Genomic DNA, 19524 nt, shown 5'->3' with positions numbered 1-19524 from the left:
TGCTTCTTTCTACCTGTTTTGAGATGTTTTGACAACAACACTGGAACTTATATGATGCAAAACTGACATGAAATCCATTTGTCACCTTGTCAAATTCATCAATATCAAAAGAGATAGGGAAATTTATTAATGATACTGGAGCATTCTTTTAGCTTTTGAAATCATTCCAAACAATTATGATCTCTTCCACTTGTTCTCTTCACGGCAGAAGCGTTACAATTCAAAATGGAAAGAAATTGCTCAGTTTTTATGGCACATACAGCACCTTTATTCAAGATTTCCATGTTATATCCAAGACACTCAGAGAGTTCATTTGCTAAAATTATAGCACAACTGTATACACATTTTAGCCAAGTTTCGAGCCAGTTTCATAAGATCCGGCGCCAAAATATTTATGATAAAAATAGTGTTTGCGTAACAAGTCAATGAATCTTCTTGAGAAAGGAGTAAATGAGGTGTTTACAGAAAAAATACCTAAGAGTGGTTTTCTAGTTTTTGTTGACAAACACTTCGCAGTTGATCTATTTTGCGTTATCTCTTTCTCACTGTGCTATTTCCCCTTATTCTGATCATCAGACTTTTTGTGAGTACTTTCACCTTTACCGTCCGCCAAAAAGTGCTTTCGTCTGATTCTTTTTTTTTAATGCATTCTTCCCTGAAAGAACAGATAGCAGAAAGAAAAAAAAATTCTCTTCATGACTGCAATATATTTTTCTTGGCTATAATAACACCTAAAAGATTGAATTAAAAAAAGAAATGGGAATGACTGCAAAAACCAGACGCATGGCCACAAAGTCAAAAAGTCTTTATCCTCGAGCATCTTTTTGCTCACAAAATTCTCTCTCTTACTCCTTCTCTTTGTGACCAATATAGAAATTTATTTTCCAACTTTGTTCTACCTACACATCCTCTTCCATTTCAGTTCAAGGAAACCAACTGTCTCACTATATAGACACATTTCTCTGGTCATTTTCACTCTCATCCACAACCATCCCTCCCACCTTTTCAACTATCCCCCGCATCCCAGACACATTGCGATTAATCCCAATTCCATTGCGTTTCATCGCAATCGCATCTCGCGCGAATAGACATAAAAAGACAACACCAAAGAGTTCAATCTGGGTCAAGTTGAAAACGTGCTCAGTGCGATCTCGTCGCCTCCCTCCCTCCTTCCCCCTATCCCCTATCCCCTCCCACCCACTTTGAGCACTATAAATATTGTAAAATTTATTAAATATTTGACTCTGTATGAGATCTCTCATATCAAATGCACATATAGCCCCAAACGACTTCTCCTTCTCACACGAGTCATTGCTTTTGTATGCTTACTATAAATGGTTTGGTCACTTCAAATGCAACCGAGAAAGGTGAAGTATATATTATATTGCACAAAGTGAGCTTCTTTTTGCAAATTCGAGGCCTCAGTCAGCAATTAATAGTGTTTTAAAATAAATAATAAAAAAAATAAATAAAACAACAAAGAAGAAATAATGGATGAGCAATATTCTTGGAAATTAATCGTCAAGCACTTTCGAGGAAATTGATAAAATTTCTATATGTTACACGTATTTGATTATAGTAATTTTATCAGGTGATCCAACGGGAAGATTTTGAGCACGCAGCCAGGTGCTTTACTATGCCACTGAACTTAGGTAACGTTTCGTGCTTTATGAACCTTTCAGCGATAATGTTTGACACAAATTTATCTCAATAACCATTCTGACTTTTTTTGTTTCACATTCATAAAATGTCTTATAATACCATATACATATTACAAAATTAATCTTCTGGAGGATCAGTGGTTTTCAAGGGAAAGTAAAATAGTATTATAATTAAAAAAAAAAGTTGTTAAAAGGATTGAAAATTTGGGCTTATTAAAGAAGCTTTGGGTCCATTTTATGATATTTAAACTCTTTAATTTTTATGGACTATTTTCTTATCAAATTATTTAATTTTATCCTTTAATTTCAAAGTATTTTAAATGATTTACCTGTACACAAATCGAAGATTAATATTATTCAATGTTAGGGCTCAGATCACCCGATGATTAGCTCAAAAGTTGTAATTATCTATAGTTTAGAAGTATATTAGTACTAATTTACTCCTCTTCTTAGGTACACAGGTTTTTCACTCCTCTTCTTAGGTTTTTTATTGAGCTTTTATAAAGGACACTTGTCTTTTTCTCGTTTTCATGAGTAACTGACTTTAATTTAATTTTATATTTTTGTGAGCACTCGTTGTAACTTAAGCTTTTGTATCACTAAACTGTAACACAAAGGTAAAATGGGGTAATTCGGAATCATATTTATTTTGGAATTTTGAGATTTTTCCACTGTTTCATATGGTCAAAGAGAAAAAGAAAGCCACGAAGAAATGCAAGACTTTACATTCAAGAATATTTCTTCGTTGTTTTTTCTTTTGCCATCAAAAACTGTTAAAAGTTAGAGAATCACAAAGTTCCAAATTAGACATGATTCCAAATTACCCCATCTTACTCTAATAGATTTTTTTAAAGAAAATAATGAGCCTATTTATACCGCTGCATTAGATTGAGATTAAACTGCCCTAAAATCGGATTTTGTGACAATTCAATCTTAATCCAATGCGGCGCGCGGTAGTGTAAATGGCCTCAATGTTTCAATACCCTTGAATAAATTGAACATCACTGCAGATAAAAGTAAGGTCTAATGATTTAAAGAATGCATGTTCTTTAAAATTAAAAACCCCAAGTGAAATTGCAATAAAATTCCAGTGAAATTTTATTGACAGAAAATCATGTTTAACTTTTTTTATTTCTATAGAGGACTGTAAAAATAATTAGTAACATATAAAAACAAAATAATGGGGAAAAGTGCCCATGTTTGATACCATGGGAAGCTTCGTAATGACTAAATTTTATATGTTTTACAATATGTGACTCATCGCAAACATATCTTAAAAACTATTAGAAAGCGGTCAGTTTTAAAAATATATTGCGGAGTCACATTTATTGAGAAACATAGGAAAAATTTAGTCATTACGAAGCTTCCAATGGTATCAAGCATGGGAACTTTACCCTACAAGCCTAAGTATATTTATATTTTGGAACACTAATTTTTGGGAAACAAAAACAAAGTAATATTTTCAAATTTCCAAATATTTTCAACTATATTCACTTAAAGAAATTTTTAGAAATCTAAATCATAATTTATGGAGGGGTCATCTAAAGACCGCAAGTTGATATCTCTTATCATTTAACAAAATATTCTTTTAGCGCAGAGACAGCCTAGCAAAGTGACCTTAAAAAATTGGGAGACTTCGGAATTATTCCCTATCTTAATGTGAGAAGAAATTTTGTACATAATAATGATAGTTTGAGGTTATGTTGAATCTAACCTAAAAAACAGGTATTAAAGATAAGTCAACCTACAAATTGGTATTCTTAAGGCAATACGGATTATTTTGTTACATTTCTGTAATAATATTCTTATATTGCGCAAGTTCGTGCGGCACTTTCACAGGCGTGATTAAAGTTTGTCCCATAGCCTACAACTATCCTTAACTTTTTTGCATAGGGTGGAGTCATCACTTATGGACGTTAAACACTTATGGACAGCGTGCAAAAATCATAAGTTCTCTTACCTTTCACAAATTTCGAAAAATCACAACATAAATATTTACAAAATAAAGTAACAATTTTATGATTTTTCGAAATCTGTTTTAATAAATTAAGATTTTTGCACGTTCTCCATAAGTATATAATGTCCATAAGTGATGACCCCACCCGGCACTGGAAAGGTTATAGTTATAGTATCTTGTATCCCTTCATTGTCAAACATCTTTTAAATAAGTAGATTCGTTCTTTGAAAGACATTTCAAAAATGAAGAGCAATCAGGTGCATGTGCAGCATTTAATGTTAGGAGAATTTTGGAAACGTGTAAATGATGAATTTGCACAAATATGCATTTTGTGTGTTAATTTATATAATGTTCTTGCTCTCAGGATGATTAAAGAATTGTTTGAAAAATTTTGCAATTGTGATTTGTCTTTGGAAAGATAAACTTTATTTTGGTCGGGCTCTAACATTAATGACGATGACGATATTGTAAGTATCCCAGTGAAAGAAAATTTATGGATTACAATTGGAAAGAATGTTAAAATGTTGGAAAATAACAATTTGATCGTATTTTGCAACTTAGAAAAGATCAGATATTTTTGCAAAATCGATTCAATTCCAAAATCGAAAATCGATATAATTTATCTCCAACAAACCAATAATGAAGCTAAATTAAATTATGATTAGGCTCAAGTCCATATAAAAATAGGAGAAGAAACCTTCATTTCAAGGTGCCCTAATTCAAAGGCGCTCCATTTTCCCATATTGTTTTATCTGAATTATTGTAAACGGTTTCAAAAAAGTACTACGTCTAAAATTTCCTTTAATTCTTAGGTTACGTTACAATTAAAAAAAACTCTCACTTTTTAAAATAATTTAAACAATTTAAAAGCAATTGAACAAAATACTTTCTCCTCAGAAAGCTAATCTAATCTAAAGATTTCGATAAAAATCCTAAATATTTTCAGTTGTTGATTGTTTTAAAATTTCAATAAGTGTTTACACGGTGATGACGTCAACTGAATTCACACTCAAACAAGAAAGAAAAACCTAGGTAAGTCTACTTTCCATTTCTGAGAAAAATCACTGATAATTGTGTTGTTATTTGGATTTGTCCAGCAGTGCTAAGAAAAACAACTTCTAAGCTTAAAACATCTGTTAAGAACTCTGCATGAAAATTGTTGTTTTCATTGCAAAGCAAGATATTTATACAAAGTCTTGTGATATCCATAGTAAATCTAACCAAGTGTTAATTATCTCGCCATAAGAAAAATTTCAGGCATTTCTTCTCATTGCCACATAAATCCAGTTTGATCCAGTTTCAATGAACTTGCTAGACTCTCGAGCGCCTTTTTCAGTAGAATCTCTATTAAATAAATTAAATCAACGACTATCAATAATGATCTTCTAATCGTATCCATAACCATTAATCATCAAACGAAACGTGCTTTTAGATCGTCATAAAATTACATTATTATATTCGTTTGTCATTTGCTGAGGCAAGCAACTTGCCGCTATTATTCACCACAAACTTGCATTGATTAGCTGATAAAAAGTGATGGTTAAGGGCGGAGTGTGACAAAAAATCATGTGTTTAGAAAAAAAATGTATAGACAGAGATAAGGAAAATGGGTAATTTAGTGCAATTTCCATAAAATTATCTCCCCATGCTAATCAATTCACTCTTTCTCTATCTCTCTCTCATTTTCCCAACAAATTTTAGCGTCTAATTTGAAATTAGAAAACCCATTCGAGGAAATTCTCAAACCATTCTATCCCAAAAAATACGCGGAAAGACGTTCTTTTTCTTTTCTTTTTTTTAGGAAATTTGTGTTTAATAAATAATCAATTTCTCAACCCAAAAGACAAACAACACGCACGAAAAGCTGGAAAAAAGTAACGCTACATAGTAGCTTTGGTCACTTTTCTGCCCATTCTCAACTGTTTGTAAGTCAAATTCTCAATATGGCTAAAGAGTTCATCATACTTCTGAGCCAATTTAATACTTTTGTGCCCATACAAGTCGCGATTGTCTGAATAGATTGTGACGAAGGTGAGAGAGTGAGAGAGGTGGGCAGAACATGTGAGTGACCGAGAAATAAAACTACAATATATACCCAAAAAGTCCACAGAAAACAACACCGGTACATTTTATCCATGTAGCATAAGCAACAAAAAAAAGTGCCTTCGTGTTTAAAAATTAACACATTTAGCTCATAATTTTTGGGCAATTTCTCCTCATATTTTCCACACAAGAATCCTCTTTAATTAATGAATTTATCTAAGCAAAAAAATAAACGCATAAAATATATAGAAGAATAGCTTTTATGGCAGTTTTCTCATTCTACAACTCTTAGATTTTCTTGCAGTTTGAAAAGAAAAGCAGGAAAAATTGAGTGTCGTAGTAAAATGAGTAAAGTTAAAACAAAACCAAACACACAACGATAAATTTCTTTTTCACCTTTATAGACTTTATTTCGCAATTAGTTCCTCAAGACGATGTGTTTATGCTTTTACCATTTTACTTTTCTACATATTTTATTTCTTATGTCCCTCTCTCGTTCTCTTTCTGTTTAATTGGCTGAATCGCATTCGTCAACAATTATGTGTCAAGCTATGTGTTTGCGAAGGAATTTGTGAAATTTTCGGAAAAGCCAAATTAACAACTTCACAGGGGCTCAAAAGTAGCACGGAAATTGCTATGATGAATTTATAGAAATGGAAAGTTAACACTGAAGGTTCGGAAAACAGTTGATAATTTAAATTTAAAATAAGGCTCGTATGCACTCTAGCGGTAATTTTTTAAATGTTAGATAATTTAAAAAATTAGTGCCCTACAATTTTTTTTTTACAAATAAAGATTATTCTTTATAATCCCATTATAGAGTTTTTAATAGTTTAAAAATGAGAAATCCTAATTTCTTTTTATTGAGTTTATTTTTAAATAACAAATAGGTGGCGTATCTCCTTTTATCTGGCCTTAGTTAGTGTGTCGTTCCTTCATTTCTATTCCCTGCTTTCTTGATTTTTTGTTAACTTTTATAATAAAGCATTTGAAAGCACTTAAAGTGCTATCAATTTTATGATAAAAATAAAATGTTTAAAAATACCTAACTCAGAGCTGACGCTAAAAAAACGGTCTTCAGATAGGATGTTCAGCTCAATTGCCGAAGATGTTAAAATCGTAAATAACAAACAATTTTATTGGTTTTTTGAATCTAATGTATCATTTACCTTAATATCCAAACCAAAGGCAAAATTTTTCAAAAAATCTTGACTGATAAGAATTTAGAGATGTTAAGGTCATAGCTAATGCCTTAGACACACTTACGACTTAAGCTGACAGACGGCTTAACGTAATTATAATAAAAATAATGATCATATTACATTTCCATCAATTGCTGACTAATCCGACTTTCAGCTTATGCCCGGCTTCAGACTGGAGGTTTAGCCCAGTTCCCGAAGGTCTCAAAAATCTTAATACAGTAGACTCTCGTTAATTCGGCTCCTTTAAAATCGGGCTACTTTTTAATTCGGGCAGCAGTTAAATTTGAAAAGAGTTTGTTGACATTTTTTTGAAGTTCGATTGTGATTATTGAATGAAGCAAAAATGCTTAAATTTGCTTTGCTTTGTCTCAGTTGTGATGTGATTTTGCATTATTAAGGGGCTTCATAAAATTTACAATTAATATGAGGCATATAAACTCAATATGAGTACGCAAGTGAACAAAAAACCGTTGCATTTCAAACAATTTGATGCCCGAATTTCTCTCTAATTCAGGTGATATTTCGGTCCCAAATGACCGAATTTGAGAGAGTCTACTGTAGGAGTAATACTACCTACAACATTATGACAATTATATCATTACATTGTAATACCTCTGACACACCTTCTATAGATCGGTAAAATTTCATGAGATCAAAATTCGCGTCACTTACTTAAAAGATTTGAATAAATCTATCCCATTCTTTCGGACTCAAAATTGGATTGAACTAAATTTATAGTAGAATTTGAAAGAGTAGGATAGATACATCCACAACTTTTAGGAAAGAAAGGGATGTGAATTTTATGTAATCTAAAAAGTATACCGAAGCCATAAAGGCTCCGGCACAACTTTTATGTCAGGAAAATTTAATAAATTCAAAATTCGTTGGTCTTCCTTTCTCAAAAATTTTTCATATGTCTATCCTACTTAAAATTATTCAATTTAGTTTGATCCAATTTTAAGTACGAAAGAATGAGAAAGGTATGTGCAAAGCGCTTGAGGAAGAAAGATATGCAAATGCTGATTTCATAAAATTTCCCTCATCTAAAAGGCGTGCCAAAGATTTAAAAAAAAATTTTCACACTAATAACAATACTTTCTATGCTAATTTAAAGTATTGAAGTGATTGAAACGCTATTTTGCTTTAAGAAATATATGCTCATAAATCATTTAAAAAAAACCCTAATAAGATAATTTACTTAACATTAAGAAAATTTGTACTTGCATTTTGTAAAATTTGTAAAATTACCACCGCTACGTTTTACGTACTTAATTATGTATCAAGGACAAAATTCTTGACTTTTGGGACATCTAATATTCTGTTATGTTATATCCTGTCATATTAAACAGGAACACATCTGTTCAAAGAATATTATTCCAGAATTACAGGTCCTTAAATCGAACAACTGGTACGGTTTCGTTTGGATACTAACTCTGTACGTCTGACAACACTTCTAAACCGGGTATTTTTACATAATTGGCTTTCAGTAATGCTCACATCAGTTACTTTTTAAACTTTTGTTCAATTTATTCCTTTATTTTCGGAACGGCGGCAAATAAATTCAGTTTTACTATAAGAACAATGGTAGAATCTTCTCTAGAAATCGTAATTCTTTCTCGAAATTTTCGAGTTTTTGCGTGATTTATATGCTTAATCATAAAAAATTATTGATTTGATTGTTATCTTCCTTGAACAATATAATTTACAACAAAAAAAATCTTAGTTATCCTAAACTCTTTTACGTAAAGCCTGGAAATCTGCACCAAATGCTTTATTTACATGATTTTTAGTTCTCATAACTTTATTTTACGAAAATTTGTGGTACTAATGCCTATAAATGATCAAAAATACAGAAATATAATGAATTTTAAAATAAAAGTAAATTTCAAGTAATATTTTCAGAGAAAACGAAAGTGTGCTATTTAAATTGTCCACACGAATTATACCTAAACTCATAAAATGACAAAAACACATGGTTCTAACAGATACAAATATTAAATAATTATTATTTTTATTTATAATAGGCATTATATTTTCTAAAAAATAAAGCATGATCAGGTATAAAGATTGATATTGTTTTATAAAACATCAAAATAGAAAAAATCGCTGAAGGTGTGCTATTTATCTTGTCGCCACTGTATAAAAATATTGGGATAAGTTCTCAATTTTTTAAGGCTTAGATTTTACACCAATTAACTAAAAATTACTTTCCTCTTACTGCTTATCATCTGAAATCTTATGTAATAATTTTACAAATTTCCCAACTGTGAACCGACTAAGTAACAGTTACAGAGATATTTCCAAAAAAAATGCAAAGAAGCTTCAGTGCGGTTAATAAAATCAAAGAATTGCAGAACTAAAAATATTCCAACTAATTTTAAAATGGAATAAATCACCACAAAAATGCGATGATTATCTCAACATGACCTAAAAAATTAATTCTGAAAAAAAAACTGCGTGTATTCTTAGTTCACAAAAGAACAAAAACAAACTTCAAAGTAGATGTTATAAATAGATTGAACTTGAATAATCTCTCGCGGAGACCTTCGCAAAGTCCGCAAAACTTTCTCAGCTGACCAATAATGCCCAAAAATAATCCTCCCGAAAACAAAGAACTCAAAACAAAGCCGTATGGCTCATCAAACACGCGTCTAACAATGCTGATCTTTGTGCGATGAACCAATCTTATCAACACCACCTACGTCCATCTGGTGGTTCTTGACCCATTCTTCTCTCACAAAAAAAAAACTAGTTTGCGCGGTAAATAAACAATCTCTATGCGATAGGGGTTTGCCCCATGCGAACAGAGAGAAAATCGCAGTGGAAATTAAAGTGGCAAAAAGAAGCGCAAAAGAGACATTTTCAGCAGTTGCGAAATAATTTTCCTGTGTTTCACTTTCATGCGAAAATTGGGGACAAAAGTGCGACTTGTTGATGAATTTAGGAGAATAACAAATTTTTTTGGGTGGGAATTGCGCGTGAGATTCGAGAATGTTCTTTGTGGTTTTACTTACCTCAGGCGTCAGCACAACAGACGATGATGACTCAGAGTCTTCGGTATCACTTTTGACGGTTGCATCAGCTGCTTCCAGCGTGTCTGAAGCTGGAGATTCGGGCTCATCTTTTGGTTCACTTTTAACTATTGTTCTGTTGCTGTAGAAATCCTCCCATTCCACCAGATCATCCACAGATGGGGATTCTGGCATGCCATAGTTCGAAGCTGCACCGATGAGTGCAAGTTCATCAATAGTTGGCGGTTCTGGGGGCATCAGGGAATCCAGGAGGAGTTCATCTTTGGCCGGCAAACCAAGATAGGGATAGACTTGGGCTATAGTCTCCCCAAAGTCCGTGAGATTCGCGAGGTTTTCGTCAAAGATGGATGCAGAGTCGGCAAAGGGAGCTGTATTGAGGAAGAGTTCATCCAATTCGACACTGGCTGCCGGCTGACTCTCCTCACCTGAAGGTCTTTGACCCACAGTGGCGTTGGATGTTGCCGGAGTCTCTGACGCACTCGCTGCGGCAGATCCCGTGAAATTCTGCCCACTGGGTGAGGTGTTGTTGGAGTGGACGGAATTGAGCAGATAGGCAGTCACATCGTTGGAATTGTGATTGAATCGGACAAGATCCTCAATCAGGGGTATCACAGCCTTTCGATTTGAGTAGTGGGTGATGTCAGTGAATGGTGTAGCTGCCCGCAATTCCAGCTGCCATCCATCACCATCATGGAGTGCCGCCAGCTGCGACTCCCAGCCATATTCAAGATAGTTCGAAGGATCCACTCGCAGCAAACTCAGCACCAGAGCCACCTTCAGCAGCTGATCCGCGTGGATTTTCTTCAGTGAGATCATTTTATCACCTTATTCCCACTTCTTCAATTTCCCCCCTTCACACAAAATTCACTTTTCTCTAAATCACCTTAAATGCCACAAGCCTTGTGCTAAGTTTTTCTGTTTTGTTTTGCGTTACAAAAAAGTTACCTCTAAAAATTCAGTATAAAAAAATCACAAAGCAGCACTAATTTGCAGCTGATTAAATGCTCTGTCAATGTGTCCACTACACCAGAAGCTTTGGGCAACGCAGGTCAGGAGCGCGCCCCAAAATCTCATCACCGGAACCTTGGCAGTCCCATTCTCCCAGAAAAATATTGATTCCCACCCAAAATGCACCACTGGGAAGTTGAATTTGATTGGCCTCCTCTCAACTCAACCTCATCATCTGTGTCCTCTTTGGCTATTCACAAAAATTCACCTTGCTGCTGCCTTCCAAAGTCACTGTTTTTCCGTGATTTCTCCAACTCCCGGATTCAAAAGTCCATGATGACTGTCAAAAAACCCTAACCTCCAATATTTCACTATCCACTTTTTCTATCTCAATTTTCACTGATTTTCCCTATTTTGTGACAAATTTCTTTAGTCAAAAACACTTTGGAGTTGTTCACCTCTGTTCATACAACACCATCGAGAGATTATCACTTGAAGAATATGAATAAAACACTGCGGGATTCTATTTCAAAACTCGCTTTCTTCTCGCCATCATCCAATCCCCCCACTTTGCACGCACGACACCGACTGATATTCGATGTAGTCGATGAGCCGATTGCGCCCGAAGCTAAAAACCATTCAACACCAGAGTACACTTGATTGGATTCCCAAAGCGCGCGAAATTTTCCCTCGAAAAACACGCCCCTGCGGCCCCTGCGCACATGTTTGGGGCAGTTGGGGGTGGAACAGCATGGAAATTAAAGAGACACTCACCTCAGAAATTCGCCGACAGCCGGTGTATGTGTTGTTGGTTAGGGCATTTGGGGAAAGAGACTCCAATCGCGGTAAATCTTCCAGCATTTTCACTCGCTTCTTGTCCTGCAATCATAATAACATTTCCATCAATTTTCACCCACTATCTCGGCTATATTTGCTGTGGGCTTAGTCAAACAACAAAAGCATGTACATTTAATCACACATTGATAAAGATTCCTCAACTTGGTCGCCTCCGGTTTGAGTGCAAAAAAGCCTGAGATAAAGGCAATCTCGCACCTATCACTGGAGAAGAAAAATTAATAGTGATAAGATCAAATGAAAAGAAAATCCTCTTTGGGGATAGAGAATTTTTCAAGATACTGAATTTGACTCACAAGACGCATGAAAAGAGCAGAATTGCCAAAAAAAAACAAGAGGTATGAGAAAAAAATCTTCTTAGGCTTGAGAGACAATTACTGGACATGAATAACGAGATTTTTTTCGTCATTGCAAAATATACACAATTTTCAGCGTCAATATCAAGGTCGCATGACGATGTTCAAAATTACGTTTTTTTTTACCGAGACACGTGTTGGGACCACGGCAAAAAGTCTTCAGTGTGTGCTTTCATAGTATCCCGCAGTGACCAGGGAGGCTGTTCTACCTCGATTAGAGATTGAAATATTAAAGGAAAAAAGCGGAAATTTTCCATTAAAAATACTAACAGAATATTATATTGAGGAAACAACGAAATTGTCAAAGAAGAAAAATATAGGGAAAGGCTTTTAGGCTTCGCAGACACTCTGGCTTCGTACACTTCATAATTCTCCCATATTCCTTTAATGAATATGACCAACTTTTTTCAAGAAATGTGTGACTTAATGGCGTTAGTAAAATTTAAAAAAAATGCCTTTTTAAAGAAAATTTCCCCTATCCTCTTTTAGGCAGAAACGTCAGAATTTTATAAAAAAGGCATTTTTTTTTAAATTTCTACTAGTGTGTAGACGCCATAAGATTAGATTAGCTATTGTATTGCCATAGATAAGTCAGAATAATTACAGGAGTATTGGAAAAAATACGAAGTGTCCGAATCCAGATTATGCGCGAAGCCTGAAAGTCTTCCCCTAAAAATTATAATTTTTATTCTTACCAATACTACGTTAACAATAAATTTAAAAAAAAATCGGGTAAAATATAGGGGGGTGTCATCTAATACCGGAAGTCGATATCTTGTACTATTTGCGCCCTATACAGAACAATTAAAAAAAGTGGATTATGACACGAAAGCTCAGAGCAAAAACTGTCTATTTTACTAGAGAAATGCATATATAAGATAGTCTGTTTTTTGCTCGCAGCAACTCATATCAATTGCTTCCCCAAGAAGAGAAATAGCTGCCTTAGAACCAAATTAGACAAGTATTTTAGTGCACTTTTAAAGACTTAAAGTTAGAATTTTCTGTTGAAATTCCTAATAGAAGCTTTTAAGATCCATAAGAGTCCGCCATATTACTTATGGTAATCTCAGTGATGGAACCAAGAGCGTTATAAGCAAATAAAAAGATTTTTGGTTCTATAATGCCTTGCTTAGGGAATTCTACAAGACTATATTAAGAAAAAAATGCTTCTTGATCATTTCATATTTATATGCTAAATCGTTTTAGACCTCTTTCTCTCCGAGAGGTATGTTATTCCTGAGATCGTTTGATCTTAACGTCCGACGTCCAGGTGACGAGATACAGTAGACTGTCTCAAATTCGGGCGTCAAATTATTTGAAATGCAACGATTTTTTATTTATTTGCATACACATCTTGAGTTTACATGGTTTACATACTGTAAATTTAATGAAAAACCCCTTAATAATGCAAAATCACATCAAAACTAAAACAAACCATGGCAAATTTGAGCATGCTTCATTTGATAATCATAATTAAATTTGAAAAATGTCAACAAACTTTTTTCTAATTTAACTGCCGCCCGAATTAAAAAGTAGCCCGATCTTAAAAGATCCGAATTAACAAGAGTATAGTCATTTTTTCGAAAAAAATATATAGACATCATAGGAAATTGCCAGTTTCAAATAGCTCTCATGATAAGAGTTGTCATCAAGCAAGGGGTAACTCATATTGAGAAACCCTTATCAATTGTCTGAAAAACGCTTTACGAAATCCGAGAAACCAACTCTTTGCATTGCGAAACCCGAGAAACCCAAAAATTGCATCGCGAAACCCGAGAAACCAGAAACCTTTGTCAGAAAAAATGGTAATGAGTTTACCCCTTGCCATTCAGAGATAGCATAAGGGCCTCGACAGACCTGAGGATTAGCCGAGAGAGGGCTTAGTGTAATTTTATTCGAAATAATGATTAAACTACATTTCCATAATTTACCACTAAGTCGTCTCTCGGCTTAAGCCGTAAGTGTGTCTAGGGTATGGGCCTTGACAGACCTGAGGATTAGTCGAGAGGCGGCTTAGCGTAATTATATTAGAAATAATGATCAAACTACATTTCCATCATTTTCCACTAAGTCGTCTCTCGGCTTAAGTCGTAAGTGTGTCTAGGGCATATAAGTATATTATGGAATAGAAAGGTTGATATACTGTCCTCTCTTTGAGTTCGAGTAATAAAATTATACAAAAAATTATGATTTATTTCATTTAATAAAAAAATTAATAAGACTTTATTTCCATCGCTCTGTCCCACAGCTGTGTTAAGACGACGATGGATAAATGGGAAGTGTGACCAAAATGAGCTACATACACATTCAATAGGATTGAACTCAATAAATTTTTTTTTCAAATAAAATATTCAATTAAATTCATTTAAGAAATTCACATGTTTCGCATTATCAAAAAATGCAAATAATTGTTTTAATTTTAATATCAAGATTGATATTCAAGGAATACCAAGAAAATTTTAAGATTTTAAGAGTGCCATTACACTAAAGATTAAAAAAACGAAATTTGAATATTTGTATTTAATGAAAAGAAAATGGGTAAATTAAATAAAAATAATTGTTATTGGTGAGCTAAAATTTTAATATCACGGCTAGACTACATATGATAATTATTATGGTTATTGGCTTTGCTTTAAATAATATTGAAATAACATGTAAATTATACGATCAACAATTTATAATTGTAATACGATTTGCGATAAAAGTGGTAAATTCGAAAAAAAAATGGAAAGACATTGACGATGGTGATAAGGATTTAGCAGTCAAGGTGATTCCGCTCTTACCCTTACTCATCATATGCTCAAGTATAGTCTTCAGACTAGAGAAGGTCTGCTTCCGAGGATCTCAAAATCCTAAAATTCAAGTAAATTTAACAGATCGAAGAAGAATTTAATAGATCATAATGCATTGAAAGGTAATCCAAATTTAAGTTATTTTTTTCTAAATAATCACATCACGACTGATGAAGAAACTAGAGCAGTTAAGCCATATTAGGCATTCAGTACACTCATTAGGTTGATCCTCGAGAACATTTAACCTATAAAATTTTGCAATATAGGATTAGGTAAAAGAAACTTATGTAAAAGACCTCTAAGTCTAATCGATGATCTTAAACCCTCCATGACTTTTTGGAATAAATCTTTACTGCAAAGATCATCCTGAATTTTGAATTTATTTGGTTCTGAAAATTGTTTTTTTATGCAATAATTTTGAATACAATTTTAATAAAATAAAATCTTATGTGTGTTCTAAATAAAAGAATAATATGAAAAACTGAATATTCGAAGAATAATAAGCTGAGACTCATACCATGAATTCATAAAATTTTATCTAGGTATGCGTATACACTATCCTGTTGTAAGACCTTTTGTATTATTTTTTAATTGCTAATAGATTTTTCTCTTTGTAATTTCTTACCTTTTCAAGGATTGCGAAATGAATTCAATTTAGTTTTAGATTAGATAAGTAATTAAGGTATAATGTCATATTATGTTAATTAATATAGAAATAAATAAGAACAAGTAGAATAAGTAATGGTATTCCAATGAAAAATTAACATTCTTTTAGCACTATACTGTTCTCAAATGCTTATACATAATCGACTTTTCTGTGTAGGGTCTCTGTCACGACTGTTTGGTGATTTTAGAACACGGCGACGTACAGTTGAGACAGGAACCAACACATAGAAAAGTCGTCAATGTAGAAGCAATTGAAAACAGTACAGTGCTAACAAAAATGCTCGGAAGGATTTTCCTTTTTTATTTCTCATTGGAGTTGCACCATAAATGATATTATCTCATCAAATCCAGAGAAATGTTATTTAAAATATGCAATCATATAAAAATTCGGATAGTATGATATCAGCTTGTACTAAATTGTGTGTGTCTCTACTAAGTGTTTAATATTTTTGTCGTCAAATATGTTTTTGCTATAATTACTATTTTTTTCTTAAATATTTTCAAACCCACAAATAAATTAATTTTCAGTTTCTTTTGGTAACATTAAGGGTAGATGGGAAAGTTTCACGCATGTATTACTTTCGAAAATACACATTTCTGGGATAATAAATGATTATTTAAAAGTTGTGCTTTATATTTTTAGATAGTCAATGCCACAGGGAAACTAATGAGGTAATTTTTTTTAAATATGGGTCATATGCGTTTAGAAAATAAGTCTGAAAAAAAGTTTAACTGCGTGAAACTGCCCCACCCTCCTTTATCGCATGATCAGAAGATGTGTAGAATATTTCACGAAACATTTCTCGTAAGAATGAATTTCAGCATCCTCAATCAACATTCATTCAATAAAAACTTTACAAACAATTCAATAACAAAAAGTGACTTAAAAAAGAAACATTTGAAAGCGTTACAAATTAGTTTTTTTTTTAAACCATTGCTTTCAGTTTCCTTAGAGTTGATAAAAATAATCGTTTTATAAGAAAAAAACTGAATGAATGAAGTTTACTAAGGGTGTTACAAAATCAAAAGACACTTACCAGCAAATTAAAAATGTGACTAGTCCTTTGAATTGTTGTAAAAATATCCTTGTAATCCTTTTTCACGTCGATTACCTTTAACCAAAAATCACAATTAACTTTTAATTAAAACTTTTTTTTGATTTTTTTGCACTTGTTACACCAAATCTTATATTTAGATAGTATGAAGTGTGCGAAATAAAATTTTTGTGAAGAGAAATATTGAAAAATTCTGCCTAATTACATCCACCGATAAATTATTCTCTCAGCACATTATTGACTGTAAAAACAAACTAATTTTTTGCTATATTCCGGCGAAAAAGAATTGTTAATTTGCCGAACAAACTCTCGAGGATAATCTCTCTGAGTTAAAAAATCCGTAACCTTGACTGATGGATCAGAATTTATCAGTATAATGAGATAGAATGATTTTAGGAAGAGTTGTAGTAGGGATCAGGGAAGACTTTGGCGGGAAAAATCCGGTGCGATTTCTGAAAGAAGCGCAAAATCCAGCAATATGTTGTGAAATTCCTCTTCGCGCCAGCACCGATAATTGTGCCCCCAGAGTGGAGAATGGTATATTGTATTGTCGTACAAACAGAGACATCCACAAACCAAATAAATTTATAATGAATGATAATTAATGAGACGGACATGTTGAATGACTTCACAATTCTCTATACCACGAAATGGGATGGAAAAACTAAAGGAAAACTCTATGACAAGAAGCTTTTACGATCTCTTAAGATGTTTAGAACATTTTGGAAACACTTTGACTCTCAATCACGTACCAAAAATCACTTGGTTGATAGGAAAACAGGGGAAAAACGAGCTACACGGGAAAATCAACTCACTAGCAACACGGTGTCACAACAAGTACCAAGAGGGCCCCACCAGTCGAGCGCCAGCAGCTTTTGTGGGCCTCTGTGTGAGTGGTTGACTATCGGGTTGAATCAAGGGTCGGGACAGAAGTTCGTGGCATTTTTGATTGATAATTTCTTCTATTTAAAAATGTGTTTAGTTTCACAAAAAAAAATTAAAAACTTAAAAATAGAATATTTAGTTCTTTCATTTTAAAGAAATAGGGTAAAGTGGTACAAGTTGGACAATGGTAACAATTTGGACAGGGCTTTTTGTCCTGATAAATTTAGTACTTCATTTTTATTTGTATATTTTTAATGCTTTAGTTTTATAATTTGGTTCCTTGTGCTTAAAAACAAATTTTGTACTGTATTTATCAAGAAAAAAGCCAATTTCAAATTATATCACTTTACCCTACTATCATTTCTTGACTGAAAAAAAGTGATTTAAAGGCCCCTATACATAAAATTACATTATGACATTATTTTAGCATTTCCCCTATTGATGAGTTTCCTTAGAAAATCATTTTTTAGGAAAATTTCTCCCAATAATCTACCTTAAAAGAAAAAAAGAATTTATAACATTTCCGAAATAAATAAAAAAAAATCTTATTGTTTTTTAGCTGAGAAAAACATCTTTAGCACATGAATAGAAAAATAATTTAGGAAAGGAAATAAATTTATCGCTCCTTGGAAATTACAGTGTTTAAACTTTGACGCTTAAATTAAAAATTTGTCTCAGAGTTGACGGGTTATTCTACAAAATTTACACATTAGCGTATGTTTCTAAAATAATCTGAAACCGCTGAACAGGATTCCGTTGCTCATTTTAGGATCTTCTGCAATTTCCAGAAGTTCTTTTATCCAAAACAAAAAAAAAACACTCGAAGTAAAAACTCTGGACATATGCATTCGGTTTAATCTTCTCCTGTTCGCATTTTCTAAACCAGTTGATAAAAGTACATTCCTAATAAATATACAGAAAAATAGTTTACGACAAATTTGTAAATGAATAAATTTCCTATTAAAAATATGTTAACTGGATAGTTTAAAATTGAAATATGTGGTAGCTCCTTAGTTTGTGGCATCCTCCCTTTTTGTACACCCTTAGATCCGTATACGCTTATCCTCGCATACCCTTAGATCCATCAGTGATTATCAGTCAAAGAGAGCAGACGATCTTTTCATAAGATATCCTTTTTATTCAGACAATCAAATAGTTTGAGAATTAGCGAGGTGGTATTGCAAGGACGCGTAGAGTCTCGTAACTCGTAATTCCTAATCGGAGTGAGTAAACAAGATCTGCTCCACAAATACAACAATTTATTTTATGCCTGTCAATATAATGCCCCAAAATTTTTTAGTACTCTCAGAAAATCAACTTTTCCTAACGGCTTAATCCTTTAACGACGCGACAGCTATCACTGACCCAAAATCAGCAATAAAAATGAAACCGATAAACAAAACTTGTGAAACGTCTTACATCTAAACTTCGAAAACCCAATAGAGTCTGAGGACAAATTATTGAAATCGTTCTCGCACCCGTCATCTCTTTAATGGCTGAAAGAAATCCACTCGCACACCCTGCAGATTCTTGAGTACGTGCAGGAAGTACTTCATATTATAAAGAAGTAAGTAACAAGAGGACTTGAATCTTCCGGGTGTGCGAGTGGATTTCTCTCGGCATTTAAAGAGCTGACAGGTGCGAGTACCATTTCATTAATTTGCCCTCTGATTTGGTGTATTTTTGTCTCTATGAACGATAGGGACAAAAATGACCCAAAAGTTTAAATGATTTTTCTGACGATACCAATGACTGATAATTTTCACTCTGATGAAAAATATTATGTATTGCAGTTTCTTTTTCAAAAACGGTTTTACTTAAAAAAAATGGAAATATAAAAAATTAGAATTAATTTTCAATATGAGAATTTAAAATTCATCGTTTTTGAGCTTAAAAATTTACTATATAGCAAATATCTGGGGACTTTTAAAAAAATATCCTAAATCTTTCCGTACAGAAGTAGATCTTGAAAAATTCGAAAATCTATTTGAAGATCCAAAAGAGAGACTTTCTTACTTCTCAATACTTTCGCAAGGTGGCGGAAGTTACATCCTGTTCGAAGTTCGAAGTGC

General features: G+C 33.1%; 1 protein-coding gene across 9 annotated transcripts in view; it reads right to left on the bottom strand.

Moving 5' to 3' along the window:
- The window catches only part of LOC129798491 (segmentation protein cap'n'collar), a 72201-nt gene extending 54748 nt beyond the window's left edge, over window positions 1-17453 (bottom strand). For 4 of the 9 annotated variants that reach the window (XM_055841668.1, XM_055841677.1, XM_055841705.1 and 1 more), the window contains exon 1: window positions 9878-11434. In XM_055841668.1, coding sequence (XP_055697643.1) covers window positions 9878-10711 — 834 coding nt within the window. In that variant the 5' untranslated portion in view covers window positions 10712-11434. Of the gene's footprint in view, window positions 1-9877; window positions 11435-11617; window positions 11723-16549; window positions 16625-17319 lie in introns of those variants that run through there. The other 5 variants (XM_055841722.1, XM_055841729.1, XM_055841686.1 and 2 more) reach the window with 3 other exon arrangements.
- Window positions 17454-19524: the final 2071 nt, after the last annotated feature.

This window comes from Phlebotomus papatasi, chromosome 1 (genome assembly GCF_024763615.1).
Source record: "Phlebotomus papatasi isolate M1 chromosome 1, Ppap_2.1, whole genome shotgun sequence".
Classification (NCBI taxonomy): Eukaryota; Metazoa; Arthropoda; class Insecta; order Diptera; family Psychodidae; genus Phlebotomus; species Phlebotomus papatasi.
The sequence above is the reverse complement of the archived record's forward strand: the minus strand, read 5'-3'. Positions and strand labels throughout refer to the sequence as shown.